At 44.8% G+C, this 12776-nt stretch overlaps 1 protein-coding gene across 1 annotated transcript in view; it reads right to left on the reverse strand.

Annotated features, from left to right (window-relative positions):
* LOC137528401 (ADP-ribosylation factor-like protein 13B) overlaps window positions 1–12776 on the reverse strand; it is a 2482321-nt gene that overhangs the window by 345136 nt on the left and 2124409 nt on the right. Inside the window, exon 8 of the mRNA XM_068249693.1 lies at window positions 1734–1947. Within this exon, the coding sequence (XP_068105794.1) occupies window positions 1734–1947 (214 nt within the window). The remainder of the gene's footprint in view (window positions 1–1733; window positions 1948–12776) is intronic.

The following is a 12776-nucleotide window of genomic DNA, read 5'->3' on the forward strand; positions in this document are numbered from 1 at the left end:
GCCAAAACAACAGGCAGAGGCAGAGGACGACCCAGAGGCAGGCCACCCGGCAGGTCTGTTTGAGGTCGTGCTGACATGATTTTGTGCGGCCCTAGACCAAAGTACATTGCTCAGAAGAAGGCACGTCCCATCAACTCCCAAGATTGTCAGGAAGTGGTGGACTATTTAGCACAGAGCACCTCATCTTCCGCAGCCACCAGCGCTACTACAAGCACCACATCTGCTGCATTTGACACTTCGCAAGAGTTATTTGGTGGGGAATTCACTGATTCACAGCCATTATTGTTACAACAAGATGAAGGCGCTAAGCAAGTTACACCACCTCATATGTCTGAGTTAGATGACACTATGCACGTAAGGTGTAAGGAGGAGGAGGATGAAGTACCTACTGTTGGTGCAGTTTATGAGGTGTCTGATGCAAGCAAAGCTGGGGAGGATGAATATGAAGATTATGATGATACGGATGTAACGTGGGTTCCCAATAGAGCAGATGAAAGGGGGACAGTTCAGAGGGGGAGTCAGAGAGGAGTAGGAGGAGACGAGTTCCTGAAAGAAGCAGGGGGAGCTGTCGGACAGCTGGTGGCAGTGTCCGGCACCATGTATCGCCACCTATGGACAGCCAGCCAACATGCCCTTCAACGTCAGCTGCTGACGCCACCATAGTGCCCACACCCCTGGGCTCAGCGGTGTGGAAAATGTTTTGTGTGTCTGCCTCAGATCAGAGCAATGCCATCTGTTCTCTCTGCCTCCAAAAATTGAGCCATGGAAAGGCCAACACCCGCGTAGGGGCAACTGCCTTACAAAGGCACATGGAGAAAAGGCACAAACTGCAATGGGAAGACCACCTGAAGAAAAGCAGCACACAAAAGCAAAGCCACCCTCCTTCTCCTCTTCCTCCTTCAGGTGCATCATCTTCAGCCGCTTTCTTCCTTGCACCTTCACAATCACAGCCACCCTCCTCCACTTCACCTCTCACCTTGAGCGGTTTCTGCTCCTCTGCCCACAGCAGCAGCCAGGGGTCCGTGAGGGAAATCTTTGAGCGGAAGAAACCAATGTGTGTCAGTCACCCCCTTTGCCCGGCGCCTGACAGCTGGCTTGGCAGAACTGTTAGCTCGCCAGCTGTAACCATACCATACTGAAAATTTGTGGCCATTGGGACACCGCAGTGGAAGATACCAGGCTGCAATTATTTCTCAAAAAAGGCGATGCCTAAACTGTACGGTGAAGTTGAAAGGCAAGTGGTATCATCTCTGGCAAACAGCGTTGGGTCAAGGGTTCATCTGACCACGGATGCCTGGTCTGCCAAGCACGGTCAGGACAAATCGCTGGGTGGCCACGCCCCACTGAACTATTTTAAATGTGTTCACTGTACTGAGTGAAAGAAAGAAACAAACATTTGCAAAGTAAATAGCAGTGTTTAGTCATTTATCATAAAAGGAACTATAGAGAAGTGACAACATATATGTGGACCACGCTGGAGTATGTAACCTCCGGGCGAAAAATTGGATCAACAATGAACTTGTTTGAAAAAAAAAAAAAACAGGATTTTTACTTAGTTCTACTCTAAAAAGCTTTGCATGCCCTTGTATGAGGATTAAATGTTTTATGAAGTTGTAATTGAGAAATATATATGTGTGTATATATTTAAACACGTGCATAGCTGTGCTGTAGGAAATTGGATTTTTCTCCTTAATACAGTTAAAAGTTATTATTCTGTCTGCCTAGTGTTTTACCTTCTTCAGTTGCCTTCTTTTCTCGTGTCTCTGGCACAACAATTCTCTGTACAAAGTGGTGGTGGTGAGGAAATTCGCCAGGTGGGAATGCTTCAGGTTCCACCTTTGGTTTATGGCTTTCTCTTTCAATAGTTTTCAGAGGCTGAGGGCAAGTTTCTTTCACATTTACCTTCTTTCTTTGCCTTCTGTTTGCTTTTTGTAGATTGTAGTTAGTCTGAAAAAGGAATTAAAATGAACCATAAAGTTAATGAGTATTTTTTAAAGCAGATATTTATTTATCAATAGGAAGTATATTATCCAGAAAGCAGACTACTTATATCATTCCTAATATTCATTTTCTCATTTTACAGGTTTTAATTATTTACTGAGTTAACTCAGTTGACATTGAAATTTCTTAAATAGACTTGTACAAAAACTGTAGCAAAACTGTAACAAATTTTGAACAAAGAAGTTATCATGGCAGAGTATGATTTTCTATACAAAGCAGTAGCAGTGGAATATTGTACCGTGTTAGCCATCAGCATATGAAAGTGTAATAAACTCACCTTCCAATCGCGCCTGCGACGATCGCCGCACTTCCGGGTCCCAGCTGCTCGCTCTGCATAGCGCGCCTGTGGCGAATCAGCGGGAACATGATGTCACTGGTGGGTGGGGGCAGCATTCTCTTCGGCTGCAGTACTCCCTCCGGTGGTGGCAGAGATAGTTTTAGCAGACATTCAGTCAGCTGACACATTGGGCTGTCAGGATGTTGGTCAGCTGACTATTGGTCAGCTGACAGTTGAAACTATTTTGATGTGTCAGCTGACCTCCTATCAGCTGACATCTAGGCAGGGATCTTCTGTGTGCTGATTGGTTCCTGTGTGCAGGAGGAGGTGTCACTTAAGCCATGGGACCTAGCGGTGGTCCCATGGCCGTCATTTTGGCACCACAGGAGGTGTCGCTTTAAGCCATGGGACCTAGCGGCGGTCCCATGGCGGTCGTTTTGGCACCGCAGGAGGTGTCCTTAAAGTGAAAGGAAACCGCATTTAAAAAAATGAGACAGATACTTACCCAAGGAGAGGGAAGGCTCTGGGTCCTATAGAGCCTTCACTCTCCTCTCCTGGTCCCCTCGTTCCAGTGCTGGCTCGCCCGGTAGCAGTATTTGACTAAATTTGTCAAATACTGCTTTACCCGGCCGAAGGAGGCTTCAGAAGTCTTCAGGGAGCCCGAGTGCTCCTGAAGAAGGTACTGCGCCTGTATTGCGCCTGCGCAAGCACGCTCTCTTGAACGCTCACGCCTGTGCGGTATGGAGCCACACTTCTTCGGGAGGACATGGCTCCCGAAGACTTCCAAATATCCTTTCGGCGGGGGATTGAAAAGGTGGGGAGCCAGCACAGGATAGAGAGCACCGAGAGTGGAGACAGAAGGCTCTATACGACCCAGAGCCTTCCCTCTCCTTAGGTCAGTATTTGCTTCATTTTTTTAAAATGCGGTTCCCATTCACTTTAAGCCATGGGACCTAGCGGTGGTCCCATGGTGGTCGTTTTGGCACCGCAGGAGTTGTTGCTTAAGCCACGGGACCTAGCGGTGGTCCCATGGTGGTAGTTTTGGCACCGCAGGAGCTGTCGCTTAAGCCATGGGACCTAGCGGTGGTCCCATGGAGGTCGTTTTGGCACCGCAGGAGGTGTCGCTTATGCCATGGGACCTAGCGGTGGTCCCGTGGCAGTCATTTTGCCGCCGTAGGAGGTGTCACGTAAGCTATGGGACCTGGCAGTGGTTCCATGGCGGTCATTTTGGCGCCGCAGGAGGTGTCGCGTAAGCTATGGGACCTGGCGGTGGTTCTATGGCGGTCATTTTGGTGCCACAGGAGGTGTCGCGTAAGTTATGAGACCTGGCGGTGGTTCCATGGCGGTCATTTTGGCACCTCAGGAGGTGTCACGTAAGCTATGGGACCTGGCGGTGGTTCCATGGCGGTCATTTTGGCACCGCAGGAGGTGTCGCCTAAACTTTGGCACCTGGCGGTGGTCTCATGGCGGTGTTTTTTGCGCCGCAGGTGGTGTCGCGTAACCTTTGGATCTATACAAAATGGTTGGGATAGGTGAGATAGCTAGGGAGCTGGTTGCTAACATAGGATTGATTGTTTTTTCTTAACATTGTAGTTGGTGCTGAAATAATTCAGATTTTCATGCAGAAAACCGTTTGGGTGGTTTTTGTAAGCCTCTGATTGGTGCAGAAATTCCGATTTTCATGAAGAAATCCTGTTGTTTTTACTTTAAACTTCTTCTAGGGGCTTCCTTGTGATTTGCTAACAAAATTCCACATTCCGATGGATTACGCATCGCTATAGCGCTATGGAAATTCCGTTCCGATGCAACAGAACGGAATCACCAAATTCCGGCCGGAATTGCGGAAAACTGAATTCCGTGGAATGTGGTGAGCAGCCCTACTGCAGCTCTCAAAAACCTGTCAGAAGTGGTTACTCGATTAGCTAACCCAGCTCCTGCTGCTCCTGATGCTCCTTTGGAGGCATCTGCTCCAGTTCCTTCTCCAGTTTCCCCTGCGGTGAGCGAGCCAAGGAGCTGGTGACCAAAGAAAATGTTCAAACTTTATGAACTCTTGTTTGATGTATTTTTTTATTAGGCCTCAAGCCTTTGGCAATGAAACCCGGAGGGTAGCCTTGGTGATTTATCTGCTCCAAGGAGATCCACAAGCTTGGGCTTTTGGCCTTCCTCAAACTCATCCTGCATTAACCTCTGTAACCAAATTATTTAAAGAGAATCCGTACTCTAACATTCTTACAGCAAAAAGCATACCATTCTATTCATTATGTTCTCCTGGGCCCCTCTGTGCTGTTTCTCCCACTCTCTGCTGCAAACCTGGCTTGTAATTAACAGTTTTAGGCAGTGTTTACAAACAAACTAACCAGCTTCTGATAGGCTCACATAAGCAGAGTGTGTGAGTCATACCAGTGTTGCTTGCGAATTTTCGCCAAAGTCATTTTCGCATCGAAAATCTTATTTTCGATTTCGCCGAATTTTCGCGAAAATAATTACTATTTTCGTTTTGTTTCCCTTACAAGCTAGAATCACCAAATTTTCAGGGTATATTAAGGAGATATGTGGGTACAAGAGGAAAATTTTTTTTGCAAAAAGACCTTATAGTTTTTGAGAAAATCGATTTTAAATTTTCAAAGGAAAAAAGTTTACATTTACATGTAGCAAACCTAGCAGTAGTGTAAATTTATTAATATCAAAAGAAAGGGCCAAGTGCCAGCGCAAAGGTCCAAGTGCCAGCGCAAAGGGCCAAGTGCAAGCGCAAAGGGCCAAGTGCCAGCACAAAGGGCCAAGTGCCAAGTGTAAGCGCAAAGTGCCAAGTGCAAGCGCAAAGGGCCAAGTGCCAGCACAAAGGGCCAAGTTCCAAGTGCAAAATGCCAAGTGCAAGCGCAATGGACCAAGTGCAAGTGCAAAGGGCCAAGTGCCAAGCGCAAGCACAATGGGCCAAGTGCAAGCGCAAAGTGCCAAGTGCAAGGGCCAAATGCAAAGGGCCGTGCAAAGGGCCATGCAAAGTGCAAAGGGCCATTTTGAGACCTTATAGTTTTTGTGAAAATCGATTTTAAAGATTCAAAGGAAAAAAGTTTACATTTAAATGCAGTAAATGACAGTTACTGTAGCAAACCTAGCGGTAGTGTAAATTTAGTAATATCAAAAGAAAGGGCCAAGTGCCAGCGCAAAGGGCCACGTGCCAGCTGCCAGCGCAAAGGGCCAAATGCAAGCGCAAAGGGCCATGCCAAGTGCAAAATGCCAAGTGCAAAATGCCAAGTGCAAGCGCAAAGGGCCAAGTGCAAGCGCAAAGGGCCAAGTGCCAAGTGCAAGCGCAAAGGGCCAAGTGCAAGCGCAAAGGGCCAAGTGCAAGCGCAAAGGGCCAAGTGCAAAGAGCCAAGTGCAAAGGGCCATGCAAAGGTCAAAGGGCCATGCAAAGTGAAAAGGGCCATGCAAAGTGCACTTTGCATTTAACACTTTGCACTTGACACTTTGCATTTGACACTTTGCATTTGACACTTTGCACTTGGCACTTTGCATTTAACGCTTTGTACTTGGCACTCTGCATTTGACACTTTGCACTTGGCACTTTGCATTTGACACTTTGTATTTGACACTTTGCACTTGGCACTTGGCACTTTGCATTTAACACTTTGCACGTGGCACTTTGCATTTGACACTTTGCACTTGGCACTTTGCACTTTGCATTTAACACTTTGCACTTGGCACTTTGCATTTGACACTTGGCCCTTTGCACTTGGCCCTTTCATTTGATATTACTAAATTTACACTACCGCTAGGTTTGCTACAGTAATTGTCATTTACTGCATTTAAATGTATACTTTTTTCCTTTGAAACTTTAAAATCGATTTTCTCAAAAACTATAAGGTCTTTTTGCAAAAAAATGTTTTCCTCTTATACCCACATATCTCCTTAATATACCCTGCAAACTTGGTGATTCTAGTTTGTAAGGGTGCTCAGATATTAAATGCGAAAAAAAATGGACTTTAGGCGAAAATTAATGGCGAATTTTCGCCTTTCGAAACGAAAATTGTAATTATTTTTGCGAAAAGTCGGCAAAAAAGAATATTTGCATTTTAGCTCATCACTGAGTCATACAGAGCCTGCAGGGGGCCTGGAAGGGGTGTGTATAGCTTCTACCAATCACAAGCAACCCTGCACATTCCACACATTCCAGCTTTAGCCCGACTGTGCAGACAGAAGAAAACAGATTAGATCATATAACAGAGATAACACAGCCACTGTGCAATTAGGAAAAGCTGCAGTAAGCCAGAGCACATTAGGACAGGCAAAGGAACTTATAGCATAGAAGAACTAAGGCTGAAAAGTTTGTTACAGAGTCTCTTTAAGGCTATGGCAGTGTTTTAAAGCGGATCCGAGATGAAAAACTAAATATAACAAGTGACTTGTCTATATATCTTATCTAAAGTTTAGATAGTTTACACAGCAAATCTATCTTCAAACAGCTTCAACAGTATATTAATATTTTTCCCTGTGATACAATGGGAGAAGACATGTTTTCTGCTTGTCACTATTACACAATTACACACACAGGCAAGCTTATCTGTATCTAGGCATGCTAATCTGCATATTCTGTGAAAACTCCACTCTTATCTCCTCCATTACACAGGCAACTGATCTGTATCTGCACTGCAGCTCTCAGATTGTGAAAACTCTGCCTCTGAAATCTATAGCTAGTAACACCTTTTTCACCTGCCCAGACTGAAATCCCACAATCCCTTGCAAGCGCCAAGGCACTCTGGAGAAGCTGTGGGTGTGGCTTGTTTAGTTTATAGGAAATTAGGGTATTAAAACAAAACAAAACACGTATTTGGCTTGAGAAATGCCCTATAAACTATATGTAAGGAACACAATTATGCAAGGAGTAAAAGTTCATCTCGGATCCACTTTAATCCTGATCTTACCACCACTGCTACTAACCGGATCAGGAATCTCAAACAGGCGAAAAACTCAGCTGAACAATATGCAGCCGAATTCCGACGTTGGTCAGTCTCCACTACGTGGAATGATTCTGCACTCAAAGATTAATTTCTACATGGTCTCTCTGATCCTGTAAAAGATCATCCCCTCAGTCACCCTCCACCTGTAAGCCTTGACGAGGCGATCACTCGCCATTAGAGTTGATCGCAGAATGCATCAGAGGCGCCTGGAGAAAGGATCTTCTGAAGTTCCTCGTGTCACTCATGCACATGTTTGTCCTTCTTCCACTCCTACAGAGGAACCTATGCAAGTGGGGTTCTCCAAACTCACTCTAACTGAGAAAGATAGGAGACGTTCTCAGGGGTTGTGTCTCTATTGTGGCAATGCTGGTCATATGGTTCGTAACTGCCCTGCAAAGAAGCCGGAAAACTCCAACGCCTAGGTGGGTCGAGGGAACTCACCTAGGTGACTAGGTATTTCCTCAATCATACAAATGTTTATTATTACCGTTCTCAGTGATTTGGGGGGATAACAGTTTTTCAGGATCAAGCATTTGTTGATAGTGGGGCTGCAGGGCATTTTATTGATTTTTCTATTGCTCAGAGGTTGGGTATTCCCACTAAACCCCTTGATTGTAACATCTGTGTCACTGCTATTAATAATTCTCCTTTGCAACTGGACCAACCTAAAACTACTACTCCTGAGATGCGGTGTAAAATAGGAGCTTTGCATACTGAAAATTGTATTTTTTTTGTCATTAATATGCCATCTACTCCTTTGGTTTTGGGTCTTCCCTGGCTTCAGATCCACAATCCGGTCATAGACTGGCAGATAGGTCATTTGATTCAGTGGTTAGATTTCTGTAAAAAAAATGATTTGAGATGTCTTACTTTGCATACCAATGACTTGAAATGTGATAAATTACCTGAACCATATAGGGAATTTGCTGATGTCTTCTCTCCACAGGCAGCTGATCATTTACCACTGCATAGACCTTATGATTGCCCCATAGACCTGTTACCTGGTACCATGCCCCATGGGGGTAGGATATTTAACCTCTGAAGGCCATGAGAAGAATGCCATGAGGGAATATATTAAAGAAAACCTGTTGAAGGGTTTTATACGTCCGTCTACATCCCCTGCTGGTGCTGTTTTTTTCTTTGTGGAAAAAAAAGACGGCAGTTTAAGGCCATGTATTGGCTTGAAAGACAGGACAAAAACCGAAAGCCAAATCTGGTGTAGTATGTTCGACCAATGTGGAGAAGGTATATAAATGAGAATATACTCACAAGTGTAGGTCACCACGCAGGCAACCACTGTAATAGCCGGTGGGGAGAATTTTTTAAGGCCATGTATTGATTATCATGGGTTAAACAAAATTACTGTAAAAAACAGGTACCCTCTTCCTCTCATCAATGACCTCTTCAGTCAAATTTCAGGAGCTTGTATTTTCACTAAACTTCATTTACGTGGAGCATACAATCTCATTCGTAGAATCACATAAGCCAAGGTGATGAGTGGAAGACCGCCTTTAATACCCAAGACAGGCACTATGAATATCTCGTGATGCCTTTTGGTCTGTGCAATGCCCCTGCAGTTTTTCAAGATTTTGTCAATGATGTTTTTCGGGATTTCTTGGGCAGGTTTGTGGTGGTATATCTTGACGATATCTTACTCTATTCATGCTCAATTTCTGAACACCGACAGCATGTCAGAGCAGTATTACAGAAATTACGGGAAAATCACTTATATGCAAAATTTGAGAAATGCACATTTGAAACCAGCCAAGTTTCTTTTCTGGGCAATGTGATTTTTGACACTGGATTGTCCACGGATGCATCTAAGTTATCTGCTGTGATAAATTGGCCCCAACCTCACTATTTGAAATCAATACAACGTTTTTTGGGCTTTGCTAATTTCTATAGAAAGTTAATTAAGGGATTCTCCACAAAGGTGGCTCCTTTAACTGATCCCACTAAAAATGCTGCTGATCCCTCTCATTTGGGTTATTTTGTTCTGTTCCAGTGTTGGCCCACCCAGATGTCCAGCACCACTTTTTTTGCGGAAGTGGACAGGGCTGCTTAAATTCGGATCCGGGAGACATCCGGATAGTTCTATCCGGATATCTCCCAGTTACCTGTGCGGGGTGGGCGGGGGAGTCAATCTTACCTGTCTGACGTCTTCTTTGGTCCGTCCCTCGGCACCTCCCACAATGCGGTCCAAGCGGTGGTCACGTGACTACAAACACTTCCTCCTTCCGGGTTGAAGTGTTTGTAATCAAGTGACGTGCATGGAGTGCATCGTGGGAGGCGCTGAGGGACGGACGAAGAAGAAGCTTGACCCCCCGCCCACCCCGCACAGGTTTACTGGGAGATATCTGGATAGCAACTATCTGGGTATCTCCCGGATCTGGATTTGAGCAGCCCTAGAAGTGGATGCTTCTGAGCTTCAGGTGGGTACAGTACTGTCTCAGTATTCTGGGTCTCCTGAAAAGCTTCATTCTTGTGCTTTTTTTTCTAGGAAGTTTTCTGCTACTGAGCAAAATTATGATATAGGCAATAAAGAGTTGTTGGCAATCAAATGGGCATTCAAGGAATGGAGACACTGGTTGGAGGGGGCTGTTTTTCCTATTACTGTGTATACTGACCACAAAAACCTTGAGTACATTGAGGGGCTAAGAGATTGAACCCACGCCAAGCTCATTGGGCTCTTTTCTTGATTCAATTTCTCGATTACCTATACGCCAGGTAGCAAAAACGTTAAAGACGATGCTTTATCTCACACATTTGAGAAAGACATACCTTCCTTGGAAGCCCCAGAACCTATTGTCCCTATGAAATGTATTATTGCTGCCCTGTCAAGTTCTAATTTACTTGCTAATTTGTCAGAAACTCTTGAATCTTTTTAAATGATTCTCCTCCGGAGAAGCCTCCTGATAAATGGTTTGTTCGCCTGCAAATTAGACTACAGGTACTTCAACAGTTTCATGACTCTAAGGGGGTTGGACATCCCTGGGAGACTAAAACGCTGAACTTGTTACAGCGTCATGTATGGTGGCCATCTTTGATTATTGATACCAAGGCCTTTGTCCGAGCTTGCTCTGTTTGTGCTCGAAGCAAGCCTTCTAGGATTTCTTCTAGTGGGCCACTGCTTCCATTACCTGTTCCAGAAAAAACTTGGTCTGATTTATCTTTGGATTTCATTGTTGATTTACCTTTTATCTAATGGCTTTACTGTAATATGGGTGGTAGTTGACCGTTTTAGCAAGACGGCAGACTTTGTTCCTCTTGCTAAACTACCTTCAGCTTAAGAATTGTCTAATTTGTTCATTACTCATATTTATCAACTGCATGGTATTCCCGATAGAATTGTTTCTGTCAGGGGAGTACAATTTGTATCTCAGTTCTGGCGGTGCTTCTGTTCCAGGTTAGGTATTGCGCTCTCATTCTCTTTCGGTTTCCATCCTGAAACAAACAGTCAGACTGAGAGAACAAATCAGACTCTGGAGCAGTATCTGCAATGTTTTGTCTGTGATAATCAGAACGATTGGTCCAATTATTTACCATTTGCTGAATTTTCATTTAACAATGCCATTAGCGCTTCCACAGGTATGACTTCATTTCAGGTGGTCACTAGCAGGCATCCTAAGTGTTCTTCTCTATCTGGATCTCCTTCCAATGTTCCCTTATTGGAAGAATGGTTGGACCACATGTCCACATTATGGTCCAAAGTTAAAGATAGGTTGGAAGTGGCTGTGGGTAGACAAAAACATTTTGCAGATCGCCATCGTTCTGTTGAACCTGAATTTAAGCCTGGTGATATGGTCTGGGTATCCACTAAAAACATCCCATTACGACAATCATCTGCTAAGCTTGGTCCTTGTTTTATTGGTCCATACCCTGTCCTGGAAAAAATTCATAAAGTATCTTCTAGGGTACAATTGCCACAGTCAATTAAAAGTGTAAATTCTTTCCATGTGTCTGTCAGGAACCGGCCCACGGCATGCCTGCGTATACGGTTCCCGACTGCGGGTTTGACCAGATCGAGAGGGGAAGCAGCCTTAGTCAAGCTAAAAAAAAGGCTGTGACCCCTCAGAACACTTCTCACTTCTCACTAGCTGTTGCTAGAAACGTCCACTCTGCTGTCGAGCGCTCACGCAATCCACGTTTTCGTATTCGGGTCATCTTTGCGCTTTAGGCCGAATACGGGAACGCCACGCACACACACACACAGTACAGTTGTACAGTAACACAGCACAATCAGGCACTGACTTGTAATGCAAGTTACACTGTCGTGCAGCAAAACCACTAACAGTCGTTCCGAACGATACTGTTAGCCACTCTGCTGTCGAGCGCAAAAGTGCCGCATACACACAATGCAATTACAATCACATACGGTAGCGTTGCTCAAACGTACAATCCGGCATGGACTTATACACAGTTACACTTCAGTCTCTTCTAGGCTATGAGTGTTAGTTTAGTACCCCCATAATTTATAGCAAAGGACTTGGAATCAAAAAACGAAGAGGTACAGTGCAGTTTGGCAAAAATTTGTAGAAAAACTTTATTAGTACAAAATATCAAAAAATCAGAAAATGTTTAAAAGCTTTTTCAATTCCACACATATCATAGGTCTTCATATAGGTTAAATCACTGCCATGAGGCATAAATGATTAAAGCCGATAGGTAAGTATTATATTCTGGCTTGGTTTAATTTTGAAGGAAATTTTTGTATCTTATAGGCAACGACACATGTTCGTTTCGGGCTCCTTATATCATAGTTTTGCCCTTCATCAGGCCGCAATACAAGTTTCTGTATAGCAAAGAGAATCAGCACAAGGCCAGAAAGTTATAAAAAATTAGGCGCAGGCATCCAAACCAAGCAGATGCACATAGGGAATATTCCACGGCGTTATGAAAAAGAAACGCTGCTAGGCTGGAAACCCAGGGGGGCACACAAGGATATTTGCATAAAAATAAAATGGGGATCAAAACGTTACCAACTTGAAGGTCTAACCGTTGTTTGCGGGAGAACGCGGTTCCGGCCAGTAGCCGGGGAAGTTTTAGCATTGTTGCTATCTCCTGGAACTACTGAAAAAAGCATGGATCTGGCGGCTGCTGACTCGCAGGGGGGTCTGCAGCCGCCTCTCTCCCTGGCTCTCAAGCGTTATCCGTTCCCTTGGTATCTAGCACGCCGGGAACGATGTTATCTCCAGCTCATAGGGTTTCTGTCTCGCGCGTGTGCGCATGGAGACAGGACCTTTATGCGGGCAGAAGGCGCCGCCGCTTCTTAAGCCTCCAGTCTTCTTCGTTCCCTGTCTGCTGTCGTGAATACTTTGTGTTAGCGCTCAGACCTTAGACTAGTGCCAGGTGTTGAAACCAAGGACTTCACACCAAGACTAGGATTGTTGTTGTATTGTATTTGATTACCTGTGTATGATTCTGGCTATACCTCTGACCTTGCTTCCTGCTTGACACTTCTGTACTTCTGCCTATCTGATTAGTTGCTGAACTCTGCCTGATTACTCTTCTGCTTCACGATTCTGTACTGATACTTGCCTCTC

This window comes from Hyperolius riggenbachi, chromosome 8 (genome assembly GCF_040937935.1).
Source record: "Hyperolius riggenbachi isolate aHypRig1 chromosome 8, aHypRig1.pri, whole genome shotgun sequence".
Classification (NCBI taxonomy): Eukaryota; Metazoa; Chordata; class Amphibia; order Anura; family Hyperoliidae; genus Hyperolius; species Hyperolius riggenbachi.